The 13,733-nt window shown below is 45.3% G+C and overlaps 1 protein-coding gene across 6 annotated transcripts in view; it reads right to left on the reverse strand.

The window, feature by feature from the left end:
- Positions 1 to 531: 531 nt before the first annotated feature.
- The window catches only part of EYA2 (EYA transcriptional coactivator and phosphatase 2), an 88,253-nt gene continuing 75,051 nt past the window's right edge, over positions 532 to 13,733 (reverse strand). For 4 of the 6 annotated variants that reach the window (XM_030963327.1, XM_030963326.1, XM_030963325.1 and 1 more), the window contains exons 10-16: positions 12,820 to 12,909; positions 7,415 to 7,473; positions 6,463 to 6,623; positions 5,376 to 5,490; positions 4,663 to 4,784; positions 3,770 to 3,870; positions 532 to 1,410 (exon numbers count right to left, since the gene is read on the reverse strand). In XM_030963327.1, coding sequence (XP_030819187.1) covers positions 1,330 to 1,410; positions 3,770 to 3,870; positions 4,663 to 4,784; positions 5,376 to 5,490; positions 6,463 to 6,623; positions 7,415 to 7,473; positions 12,820 to 12,909 — 729 coding nt within the window. In that variant the 3' untranslated portion in view covers positions 532 to 1,329. The remainder of the gene's footprint in view (positions 1,411 to 3,769; positions 3,871 to 4,662; positions 4,785 to 5,375; positions 5,491 to 6,462; positions 6,624 to 7,414; positions 7,474 to 12,819; positions 12,910 to 13,733) is intronic. The other 2 variants (XM_030963330.1, XM_030963329.1) reach the window with 1 other exon arrangement.

Genomic DNA, 13,733 nt, shown 5'->3' on the forward strand with positions numbered 1-13,733 from the left:
GCAATGCCTGTGCTAGAAAAGTGACATTTTGCATGGAGTTGTGCTAAACCCAGAGAGCAGCTCTTTGCAAATGCCCCCAGTGTGTACTGAAAGGCTGGGTTTGCTCATGCTGATGTGTCACAGCTGCTGTGGGGCTGCTGCCTTGGATTAATTTCAGATTTTCTGCTTTAGCTTGGCAGAAAATCCCCTCTCAGATCCAGCACTGTCTTCCCTAAATGTTTTTAGAGCTTAGGAGTATCCCTCAGGTTTGTGTAGCACTTGTGTAACCCTTTGAGAGGTGAGGGCTGCAGCATTTGCTGCATCCCTGACCCCTCCTTCCAGAGAGGCTTTGGTCCTTCCGACCTTACCTGGTGCCACAGCAAGGAACAATCAGCCATTTTCAATCTAAGAGATCCACCCAGGCCCAGAGAATTCAAATATTTTGACAGCAACACTACCAGGCTAGACTTGAAACGGGGAGCACACATTGCACCTGCTACCTTTAGATCCAAGGGTGCTGGGAGAGAAGGCAGGCACTCCAGTCCCCCAAAATGTAAACATGTTTTTATTTAATGCCTTTCACTCATCACAAGGTACTTTCCCCCATCCTCAGCCCCAAGAAGGCAGCATAAGGCACCGTGTAGACACAGGCACAGTCCATGTACCCTCTTGGTGAGCTTCAAAACCACAGCCACAGTTCTTACCAGCAGTACCACGTGTCCTTACTACTCCTGTACACAATATGATTCTCCCCAGAGTTTGTTCTGGAGAAATGAACTATTAACTTAGAACAGTAAGACTTTCCCCACCCCTCCCAACCCCCAAAAATCAGATGAAAAACAGGTACAGAGCTTAATACCAGAGTAATGAGATTAGTTCATAAATTAAAAAAATACAAAAAAATAAAACAACAACAAAAAAAAATCAACAGTTTCACTCCTATTTTCAGAAGGTCCTGTGTGATGTGATGGATTGTGCAGAGACTCCTTGCTGTGTCCTCTGCCCCTTTGAAAACCAAGAATGCTGTCAGGGAGACCCAGACTTGTAGCATTTGCCTTGCTGATGGCAAAAAGGCCATTAGAGCTCTGTGCCTCCACCTCAGCCAGCAACTGCAGCATCCCAGTGACTGATCAGGAGCATTTTCCTCTGTCCAAAGGAAGGAGGACTTGAGACAATATTCTTTGGCTGCAAGTTCTTAAAGGCTTCCACTGAAAGGGTTCTCCTTCAAGAAAAAGAAAAACTGCAGTTGCTGTGGGATTTTTTTTTTTAACGAAGAAAACCTTGAGGAATAGGTGGAACCGATGTAAGAGTCTGAGTGAAGCCCTCCCAGTGCTCAGATGTTGGGGTTTGCTACAAATATTCAAGTTCCAAGGCGTGCCGAAGAGCTTCCAGGTCAGCGTGACAGGAGATTCTCCAGAAGGGCATGTTGTGCTAGAGTGAAACCAAAAGAGTGCAGGTTTTTTTTTTCTGTTTTTGTATAATACTGAGATCAAAACAACTTTCTTAGCTTGTAACCTCAGGAACAGAGTTTTGTACTTGTCACAGTGCCAGAGGGAAGGAGGCTCATCTTGGGGAGGGAGGAAGGGACAAAGTGGGAAGTGTCTCTGTTGGTCTGTGCAGACAGGAAAACACATCCTCCATAATTTAGGAGTATCCTGCTTCACAGGTGATGGAGGATGTGGGCTGATGTTAAACTTTGCTCCTTTCCCCAACACCCCCCCAAAATTATTTAGGAATATTTCTAGAATTGCAGTGTTACTAGAAACAGTTTTAAGTGAATATCAGTAGTGGAAGCTACTGTGAATCAGTGATTCACAGACAAGTAAATTAAATCCATCTATTGGAAAAGGAAGTTATTACAGTGTATAAATATATAAATAAAGGGATAAAATGCCACAATCAAAATGCTTTCTAACAACCCCTTCTCCCAATTAACTGGAAGAGTAGGTCATACTGCATTTTCTATAAATGTAGGAACAAAGCAAACCAAGACAGCTAAAGAGACTGAAATCCACTGCTCTACAATTTCACTTTAAGGGGAAAAGTTATTTCCTTCCCCCTCTCCCAGTTTCTATTAAAACCCTTCCATTAAATTATGTTTTTCTTTCTTAAACCAGAAGAAAACTTGGCCTCCCAGCCACTCCTGTTGTTCAGCAGTTACAGATTTATCACCCATCAGGCAGGGAAGAAAAATGACCCACAAAACTGGAGATGTTATCAGTGCTGTCAGCAGAGCAGCAAAAGGCTCTCTGCCTGTCCCCTCCCTTTTTTGTTTTTTCTGTATAAAGCTCAGGTGTGTAGAAGGTTTGATTAACGATTGTCATCAATCACAGGAGGCAACAGCCCAGCAAAGAATGTGCTCTGCTAATGGCTGAGCTGCTTGGGCCAGGGGACAGGAGGCCCTTGGAATCCCAGCAGAGGAGATTGCTGAACCTCCCCGGGCAGGCAGGAGCCCCTGCAGCCTTTGATGCCCTTCTGTCCACTGACCCTCTGCCTTTGAAGTGTGGCACTGAGCTGCCACGAGCAGCAGGCCATTGTCACTTCAGCCCCAGTCCTGCATTTGGGCTCTTCCTGACAGCTCCTTAACCCTTCCTGAGCTACAAAACCATCTGCAGTTCTAGGTGGTTTTCCAAGGTGGGTGCAGATATTGTTGCTTCCACTGGCCTGGAGAAATACACTATAAAAAACCTGGGTTTCTGCTGCTTTGAAGATAACCTGAGATTCAGTTCTGGGGATAGAACACGTGCCCCCCACCTTATTTTCTGGGATCCCTTTGTTCCTGGGCTTGTGCAGCCAAAGGGCACAAATTTGCTTGGAAAGTCTTTGCAGTGAGAATGAGATACCAGGTCCCCCAGCACAAGGTTCAGCTGTACAGCTGAGCTCCTGTGATAGAATATTTCAACATCACCTGAGCTACAGCATTTGTGTATCTGTTAAAAATTAAAGTTTGCTGAAGATGGAGCTCATTCAGCCAGTTTCTGCATCTCAATTCATGTGCAATGCTCCTGGAGCAAAGGAAGCTCCATCACATTTCTCCAGTCACCTCAGGAGCACAGGACCCAGGATACACAAAGACATCTTGCAAATATTGTTTGCCATTAACAAATTGTACTTCTGGCCCTGTATAGCCAAAAAAATGGAAGTTCCAGGCATGTTTCTGTTCTAAAGTTTAGGAAATGAAAACTTTGGCTGTTCCAATTCTCATTATTCATGATCACACTGCTTTTGCAGTTTCTGTTCTTTGTGTTCAGTACAATTTTTTAATTTCATTTTGCTTGTGAAATTAATCACATTGATCCAGAAGCTGTTGATGAAGGCAGCAACTCTGTACAAGCCCTTTGGTATTTGCTATAATGAAGTTACACTCATGATCTCAATGAGTCATAAACACAAACACATGTATGAATATAGGCATATTCTAGTAAGTAATTCAAAACTAATTCCAACAAGTTAGAATTTACAAAAGCAGCATGTGTAGATCAGAAATTCACTCTGCCTGCTCATCTAGATCACACACTGGAATTTCCCTTTACATGTCTTTACAACCATCTTTATAAAGCAAGAATGATTCCTGGAACATGTGACACAGCAATTACCTGAAATATTGTACCAGCTGCCAAAGTGGGGGGGATTTAGAGTATGGAATTTCTGACAAGGTGATTGTTGAGTATTTTACATATTAAGAAATGGTAAGCTTCAAATGGAGGGAGCTTCGTTATATTCTTAAATAAAGAAAGGGTCATTGCAATCAAACCCTGGAAGAATCCAGCATGGCATCCACAAACTGTACCTTTTTTGCTCCCTGTTCCTCTTCAACACCATCTCCTATTACAATGTACACGGCTTTCCTTCCAAACCTCTGCATTATTCTTTCAAAACAGCTCTCTTTCCCTGGGCAACACAAGAGCAGATACATTTTTTTAGCTGGACACACACCACAGGCAGAGCTAATATTCAGGCACAGGATCTGGAGTTATCCCCTAGCTGAACTGGCTGCAGCACTCTTTGCTTTCTTTTCAAACTGCATCTTCTTCTGAGGCAGATCCTCTCCATCTCATGCCAGTTACTAGCACTTGTTTGCCAGCCAAGGACCTGCAAGTGCTGCCAGTTTTCTGTGAGCTTTGTGACTGTGGTGCCCTGCTTAGGCCACCAGCAGGCAGACTGATGTGACACTGCTGGCATTCAGTCTCCAGGGCCCTCTTCTGTTCATTCTGGTTGCAGTAAAAACATGAAAATGCAATCCTCAGAGGTTCAAACACACCAGGAAGAACAGAACACAAAGAAGCCCCAAGCCAATCCTACCAGTACTTATTACTCACAAAGCTTCACAAAGCTCATTCAGCACACTTGACCCCTCTGCAAGAGAAAAGGATCCAAAAAGTGTTTCTCTAACAGGTCCAACCAGACCTTCCTTCCAGCTGGGTGCAGCTGGACATCCCACAAGCAGCCACTGCTCCATAGGGTACATTTCTATATATCTGCCTCACTTCCCCTTGGAGACACTTGAGAAGTGTTTTTTAGACTTTTTTTTCCCTCTGCAGTCTGTACTAGGTTAAGTGTGGGAGTCAGGATGTGAATTAGACATCTGTAAGTAGGGAGCTAAAAATAAAGCTCATTCATTGCATGACTTAGGGACAAAACTTCAGCCTGCCTTAGGTGAGGCCTCAGTCACTTTGTTCTTACCTGTTTTTGTCGCACTGTAAATGTTTTCAATGGGGAAGACAGTGCCCAGCCCATAGAGAAGCACTTTAGCCAGAGCTGGTATAAGCTGAGTTGTGGTGACCAACACATTCACACAGTTGGGCCTAGGAAACAGAAGTTATTAGAAATCTGGGTTTATTTCTTTCATCCCTGGACTGAAAGGCGGTAGGAAGCAAACCCTTCCTGCCACTGGAAGTTCCCGAGCCAATGGGGGATTTTGCAGCCAGAGGGAGATAATGTGAATACCAGAAATGTCTTTTGATCAGCTCAGTAGAATGAAAAAAACATCAACCAAAGGAGCAGCAGTGATGCAGCCTTACTGCAAGCTTGCCAGGATCTCTTTGGTGGAAATTTAAACACAACACAGTAATGTCCGTGCTGGGTTCTGTGAGTGAGCATGTTCAGGGACAGAAGGGTTCTTCCCTCTGCTCTTTTGTAAACCTGAAAATGGAGCTATGGCTGAGGGAGCCAAGGAAAGGCAAGGACAAGGATTGTTTTGGTTTTACTCAGTTCCCCATCCCAAGCTCACCCCAACCCTTGATAATTCAGCCTGGCAAACATGTGCAGACTGGCCTCCCACAGGCTTGGCCAGCGAAGCCCTGTAAATGTGTCTCAATTTGTTTAGAGGGGGAAAACAAAGGAAGCAAAGGAGCTCCTGGATCAAAACCACAGGCAATTCCTGGAGCTGCTCTTACCTGGAATGTATCAAATTCAGGGCCTTCAGAGCATGGGTGAGCCAGAGATCAGTCAGAGCCTCCAGCTCTGCTCTCAGCTGCAGCCAGGTCTCCCTCTTAGGAGCTCCTATTAAACCTGCAAGCAGGGAAAGCACAGAGAGGGAATTGCATGGGAATGCCAAAGGGCACCTGCCTGTGCTCTGAACTCTCCCACTGCCCCTGCCTTGGCCCTGGTGCCACTGCCTTCCTTTGTCACTGCCATGTCACTTGAGCTCTGAGGCTCAGCTGCTGCACAATCCTCTGCTGCTGCAGCTCAGCTTCCTTCCCCTCTGCTGGAATGGGTCAGTCAAGCACACACAGCAGGACCTCCCTGGAACACTTTTCTTGGAGCGAGGATAAAGCTTGCATGGGAAGTGAGCAAGCAGATGGAAGAGCTGTGTAAAGTGGGCAGTGACCTGGGCAGAGACACACCTGAGGCCAGGATGGTTTTGTTTCTCCTGAAAAGCCATGCCCCATTTCCACTGCATGCAGGGTAGACTTGTCCTCCAAACAATAAATAAGCTGTGGTGATGCTTTGAGTTTTGCTTCTTTCTTTTTCTAGTCAGAGGGAACCCTGTACTGAGGTAGTGAAAAGGAAGCTGAGAGTCTCTTGGAAGACCTGTCTGGAACTAGGTGAGATGATGGCACCCAGGGAATCCTGATTTCTGGTGGTATTGTTTTAAGGGAGTTAAAAACAAGTAGCTATAATACAAGAAAGCCTTCAGGCAGCAATCAGACATGCTGTGTATAAAAAAAGGGCATATTTAGTTTTGAACTGTTTTCTTGCCTGCTAAACATTCTGGAAAACTGGAGAAGGTTGCTTTCCTGCCAAATAAATTACAAAACAAACCCCCACAGTGGGACAAGAGTCTTTCTCAAACCACTAACCAGGTATTTTAGTGTGACTCCCACAAGCCCTGCACAGATCCCCATTTCAGGGTGACTGCGGAGGCGCTTGCTCAGCTCACCATGAAGCACTCACATCATGAGGCTCCTACACCTCCCCCAGAGGCTCTGCAGGTTTTGGGAGGATGAAAGGCCTGCTGGTGGCCTGGGCAGTGGCACTTACCCCCCACATTGTTCTTGTAGGTGTTGTACATCTCTTTGACCCGGCGGTAGCGGAACGCCAATTTCCTCATCCAGTCCACCCCGCCGTGGACGCCCGAGCCCAGGCACAGGTTTGCACTGGCAGTGGAGCTGTGGAAGCCATCTGCAGAGAAGTTGTACGTGCTGGGAGGAGGCAAGGGGAGAGGTCAGTGCAATTACAGCCTGCACAGCGCCAGCAGGGAGGGGAAAGGGCTGAAAAGAAATGTGGGGACAAGAGGCACACACAGGACACGCTGTACAGAACTGAAGTTCATCTTCAGCACAATTAGCAGCACAGATCTAAAAAAATGTCCTGTTCCTGCATCAATTTCTCACAATAATTACCCATAAAACCACAAATTGCAAAGCTCTATATGAGTCCTGCACATTTCATTCTTTTCCTTTTGTTGCTCTGCAGGCAACACTTTGGGGAAAGCAGATGGAATTGTACAGAAGTAGTTTCTATGAACATGATAAGCCAACTCACACATAATGGCAATGTTTGGTTCAGTTTGGGTGAAAGTTTCAACAAGGATCTGGCATGGCAAAGTCCAACTCCTCTCTACTTAGCCCATCCACTACTGATTGGACAGTGGGAAACCTTTCAGTTTGGTTTTGAAGCATTCTGGTGACAGCTGTGACAATTCTCTGGTTAAATCATATATGAAACTGGTGTGGTCTGACTGGAGCTCAACCTAACTTAGATATATTTCCCAGAATGGTTCAAAGCTGAGCACAGTGAGGGCCTGAGAGAAAGCACAGACACAACAACGTGAGAGAGGGGACTCTGTACTTGTGTGTGCTCAATAAATGCAGACAGCATGGAGCCAGGAGGGGAGACAGCGCAGGTCTGAGAATCGCTGGCCAGCCCCCTGCTACTCCCAAATGGCTGGGGACTGCCTGTCCTGCAGCTTCCAGCCTGAGACATCCCATACCTTAGATCCTGACCATTATCATCTGATGATACATCATCTATGTGGATCTGGTCACAGTCCTAGGAGGCAGATGAAAAAAAAAATACAATAGTGAGTAAATGTTGTGGGAAAAAATTGAAATTATGTAATGAAAAATTACTTTAAGTGTAATATCAAGGAGATAAAATCTTACAATTTGGTAGTATTGTAGTCTAGCCAGTTAATTGTTAGCAACAAGTATCACACAGCACTTGCACAAAATATGAATAGACAGAGAGTGTGTGTGAGATCTGCTGTTATCTCAGGGCACAGCTCTTGAATAACACAGTGAGTGGAACTCCTTATGCAGACAGAGATGGAGATGCTTGTGGTTTACCCAGGAAAGCTGAGGTTTTTTTCTACTCTGTATGCATGATAAGGCAGAGACTTGGCAGCCTTTCCCCCTGTGAGAATACTGCTCTGGACAGGAGGTGTGTGCCCACATAATTACAGGGGAGAAGATCTGTCCCAAGGACATTTCCAGAGAGCCTGTCCTGCCTGTCCTGCTGGTGTTTTCCCAGCTTGCTCTGAGGGGCTGAGCTGCCTTTGATGTGCAGAGAAGCTGGGCTGAAGCACTGAGGGCAACAAACAGACCGAGCTGAGGAATAATGTGTGTCAATAATGAGGAAATCTGTGCACAGGAAATTTAACCAGAATATACACTTGGAGCTCAGCCTGCATGAAGTATGTGCTCGAGATCTTATCTTCCAAAATCCCTCATTGTTCCAATGGGGGAGGCCCTGCCTCAAAAATGTGAGAAATGTTATTCCTTTGGTTTCTTTCCCAGTCTCAGCATTAAGATTAGAAAGAGAAAAACTGGGAAGTTACCCCCTGCACCTTAACTCTCCTTTCTCCATAAGCCTTACAGGTGAGAGCAGAACAGAAAGCCTGCAAGCTGATGAACACCATCTTTTATTTTGGTTGATTTTTCAACAGAGTTTAAAAGCAAATTCTGTGTTCTGCAAACCACAGAATTTGTTTTACCTTCCTTACACAATGATGAGTTTGATGAATTACTTTAAACTAGCCCCTTTCAAAAAATGAAAAAAGAAATCCCAAAACAAGTAACCAAACTTGTTGTCAATGGCAAAACACGACAGATATTCTTGTCCATATTAATGAGATTTTCTGCAGCATTTTAGATAATTCTCAAAATGACACACAAATGCATCTTGTTCTCATCTCATCAGCCCTCTAATGAACCCATCAGTGGAGTATATATTGCTGTATATAACTGCAGCCAAGCAGCTGAACAGCAGATCCCTGCTGGCACCCCTCTCCTCCAGCCCCAGAGCTGCTGTGAACCACGCTGGGGTCAGCCCACTCCACTCCAGCTGTGCCACTGCATGAAGTCAGGGGAAAGGCATTTGTGCAGGGATCTGTTTTTCTCGTTTGTGAATGGATTGTTCTGTACACTGAAGTGTGACAACAGTAGCTATCACATTTCTGAGTTAATAAAACACCCTGACGCTGCCTGAGACGCTACCTCATAGCTGCGCCTCTCGTGTTACCCCAGCCACAGCCTGCACCTTCCACCTCTGCTCACAGGCTGCTCCTGCATCCCTGCAGGCTTCCCTGACATCCCAGTGAGAGGGGAATCACACACACTGAGACACCTCAGCTGCTGAAAGGAGGAGGTTGCTGGAATGGCAGGAAGGAAACCTGGCCCAGGTTTCACATCTGCTGGTTCTTCAGCTGGGATCTCAGTGGGGATGGCGTTAGCACACACAGCCTGTACTTCAGGCAAGTGTGTGAGCCCTCCCTGCTGGTTTTAAGCTGGGATCTCACAGTGGATGGTGTGTGGCACACCCAGCCTGCAGCTCAGACACGTGTGTGAGCCCTCAGCCAGCCCCTGCAGCTCTGGGCACTGAGCTGGTTTTACTCTTGGAATATCTCTGGGTGCTGCAAAGCTGCCTCCAGGTGGGACCAGGCACATTCAGAGGAGCCTGAGCTGTTTTAAATGGCACTGCTGGCTTGGAGCAAGCCTCTGCTGCCTCCTTGTGAAATACAGGGCTCCTGAGAGCTGCTTCTGTTATCCCTCACATTCCCTCTGAGCACTCCCAAGGAATGTCTCATGCAGGTATAAAAACAACTTACAAAGGCACATATAGTCTATCTGGGGATCAGGGCTGTGCTAGAGAGCTTTAAACATCTCATGGATTCGCAGATCAGTGGAGCTTGCATCCCTCATTAGGAGGGGTTAACACTTCCCAGAACACAAAACCTCCAGGGATGGCTCCCAAAGGCAGCAACTTGTAAACACACACTAATCCCCTTGTTTGTCAGTTCCTCATCCCCTTGCCAGTCCTCCTGTCCTTAATACCTGTTTTCCAGACAGCTAGACAATAATATCCACAGAGGGGCTGGGGGTGGAAGGTGCTGTTCTTTAGCCAGCATTGTGCTGTGAACAAAAGGCATCTGGGAAAAAAAGCACAACCCTGGAAAGGCCAGTTTGTATTTTAACTTCACTGATTTTTAACCCTGTGTAAATTATTTTCCCCCCCATTTCCCCAGAAAGGGGAGCAGAGAGGGAGAATATCTGCTGCCAGATGAATATTTTCTGGTATATTCTGCAGCATGATCAGAGCCCTTTGTGCAAACACCTTGCATGGCTCACACTTGCACACTGTAGGGATTTCATCTGCCTGTAGGACTCAACTTGCTGACAGAGAATCCCTTCCTGTAAAAAGACTGAAAGTTTTCAGTAGGAGTCTAAAACTTCTGCAGTCACCCCCCTGCCCTGGGGACCAGTGATCAGCCTCCTCCCACACAACCACCCCGGGTTTTGGGGTGAATCAGCTGGAACCTGGCTGCCCACTGCACTGCAGCACTGAGAGAGGATGGGCTGAAGCAGGATGGATCTGAATAGCTCCTCCTGAATGGAACTGCACAGCCAAAATGCACTCAGCTAATGCATCCAGGAAACAATTACCTGAATCCCTTCTGGGTAGATCCTAAGAAAAGATAAAGCCCTGGCTAACCAGAGTTTCAGAATTTTTTTTTTTTTGACAACAAAAAGGTTACATTCCAGTTCAGGCTCCTATCTCAGATTTTGAAGCCAGTTTTTTGCCAGGTGACATCACATCCTCACCAGACTAAGGAGGATCACACAAATTCCACCAAGGGCTGTGCAAACCTTGCTGTACCTATGGACAAATGTTTTATCTTCATCAGGCACTTCCTGGGAATGCTTCAGGAGGGCTCTGCACCCTGGGAGCACCTTCTCCTCTGTGCAGCACTGCAAACTGCAGCCAGGAGAACAAACCATTCCCCTCTGCTAAGGCAAGGGCATTGATTTCCTTGTCCAACCTGCCTCTCTGAAAGGATGGGTGACATTTTCTCCACTCCTTCCCCTTGTTCCACTGTCAGTTCTGAGGCCAGCCATGCTCTGGTTATTCCAGCCTGCTGGACCCCCCAGAATGGCTGAATCTGGATTTGTGCCAGAGAAGCATTTCAGTGTTTCAGAGGATTCCTGCTGTGGTTTCAGATGGGAAACTCTCCCCCTGCTCTCTGAGCCCCAGCACAAGAGATGCTCAGAAATGGTTTCTGCCCTGAGCAGTTTCAGCTCATTTTGTCTGGCAGAGGCCAGCACTGCACCACATGATGGTGCTAATGTACATGGTAATGCTCGTGGGTCCACGACTGAATCTATTCCTCTGCTGGGTTTCACAAATCCTTTTTTCGTTTTTAAGGATGTCATTCACTGCACTTTTTCAAGCCCAGTACTCAGTGATGTATGATCCTTAAATACCACTCTGTGAATACACAAAGGTGGCTTTTATTTATCATCCTAAATGAAGGAGTAGGGTGGGTAACTCTGGGTGACCCTGTGGCTGCAAATTCCTCCAAACTGACATGGCTTTTTTGGAAAGTAAAGTTCTGTAAGGCACATTTACTTTTCTTTAATTCTCCATCATCCATCAATTTTTCATTGAAAAAGCTCAGCTAAAACCAAACCACCAGTGCCCAGAGCTGTTACTGACTGACAAATGTGCACAGTTTGATGAAGGCCAGACAATTTGCTGCTTCATTTAAAATTTTAGGGCAGTAAGTGAAAAAGGAGAAAACTTATTTTAAAACTGGTAATCCTTGCAAAAGTCTAGAAAGGCAGAGGGGTTTTGTAGGGTCACACTGCAGGACATGGAGCTTTGTTGCGTCACATATTGAGATCTGATTGGTGAAAGGTGATGGTTCTGTAGCAAATATTATCACTACTTAAATAATGCCCTGGGCTCCCAAAGAGGAGCTCTGGTTTTTTTTTTCCCTAAGAGAAAGATTTTACTTTGTACTTTCCATGCCCTCATCACAAACTCCCTCTATGAAAAAAAAGCTGAAAGAGGAAAAAAATCTGTCCGTTCAGGTGCTTGTCTTTGAAAGGAAATAACAATTCTCAGCAAGTGACACGTCAAGACTGCAAGAGCCAGGGGGCAGGAAAGGCTGTGCCTCCCCTGACAGAGGGGACCACACTGCAATCGAGCACTGAAGGAACCAGAAATTCCCACTGAACTCCTCGGGCACAGAAAAAGTTCTCTCTTTTCATCTGGCACAGAAACAAATTCTTCCTTTTTCAAGTGAAGGGAAAAAAAAATGAAAGAGCACAGAAGTCTGCCCAGGGATGCCAGGTTTTCCTTCTCCAAATGCCTCCAAGCAGTGTTTTGATTCCAGGTGCCCAGGGCTCAAACCCCACCTCATCACCCTGTCCTGATCCATGCAGCTGAGTGCTCTGGCTGCGAATTCCAGCACATTTCCACCCTGCACAGCTGCTCCTCAGCATTCTGCCAGCACCACCTTGCCTGCTTTTTACCACACACTCTAAAGGATTTTTGCTTTGTATGAGAGATACTCAGGTCTAACCATGTCACCAGCAAGAAAAATTTTTCCTATTGATCTATTACAGTGAAACTCCCACAGTTTCATCCTGCAGTATTCCTGATCCTGAGCAGAACCTCCTGCTCTGTCTGTGCAAAACCTTCCTCAAAACAGAGCAACATTTTCAAAACCTCTGCTTTGGCTCATAGCTAATTGCTGTCTGCCCCCATAGGATCTATGCCAATTTAGCTGAATAAAATTATTAAATAGCAAATTTCAGGAGAAGCAGCAATGTCATTATTACATTTAGTAATAATTTCATAAACCTGCAAATTATTACATTTAAGAAATTTAAGAATTTAGTAAACCTGCAAAAAGCCATCATTGTTAACTGACTGTTTAGAAAAAAAAATCTTGGCCAGAATGGAGGTGTCAAAGGGATGCTTCCAATAAGCCAACTAAGGTCCACTTCTCTGGGGTCAAAAGTAAAAGGTTTCTTGGCCAAACCCTCCCAAGTTTGTAGACCACATGCAAATGATTACAGAGAAAGATGTTAAATAAAATAAGCAGCCACATACCTCCAGGTCATTGAAGAACAGATGTGTATCTGCAAGGTTGAAGATCATTTCTTCCATCATGAGACCTATCCTCACAGAGGTTGTGGTGTCCTGTCAGGGGAAAATCAGGTTTTTTCCATTCACTTTGATTTTCTTTTTTGGGGATAAGTGTGGGGGGTGGGGGATCTTAGACCAAACCCAGGATCTACACATTCCTATTTCTTAAGATACATTTATTAATTTTACTTCTCAAGTGTATTTTAACATTAACATGATTTTTCCATCCTTTCTTTTGCTCTCCTAGATAAACAAAATTTTGTTCTTTGAAGGATGTCTGTGACTCACCCTGACCACTAACAGCCCACACACTTCAGATGATACAAAACTCCTTTAAACACCTGAAACTATGCAAAATTGCTTCAGTAGGTTAGAGAAAAAAAAATTGGTTTCAATACAATCAGTAGTGACTGGTTTGGGGGTATTACCCAGCAACACAACATGCAGAGGGTGATTCTTTCCTATTTATCCTTCAAAGCAACAATTCCATTCCCACTGAACAGCCTACTTATTTACCAGCATCAGCAGGGTTAAAACAGCCCCATCCTAAATAACACAGTAAAATCCTTGCCCAATACAACTACTGCTGCTGAGGGCAGCAGCCTTGCAGAGCCTCAACTGCAGCTCCAATGGCAGCAACACCAAATAATAACATTGCTTAAAACAACCAAATAACATAAAATTTACAAAAAAAGAAAAAAAAAGAAAAAAAAATTAAAAAAAAAAAGAGACAAGACACAGCACAAATTCAGGACAGGTTCATCTGTCACTGCAGCTGGTGTTGGGAATGGCAATGCCCCCAGTGCCCCTAACTGCGCCCATTTCTCCCTGGGATTCTCCTGTCCCTGCAGCTCCCAGCCCAAGCACCTGTGGGTCTG

This window comes from Camarhynchus parvulus, chromosome 20, assembly GCF_901933205.1.
Source record: "Camarhynchus parvulus chromosome 20, STF_HiC, whole genome shotgun sequence".
NCBI classification, from domain to species: Eukaryota; Metazoa; Chordata; class Aves; order Passeriformes; family Thraupidae; genus Camarhynchus; species Camarhynchus parvulus.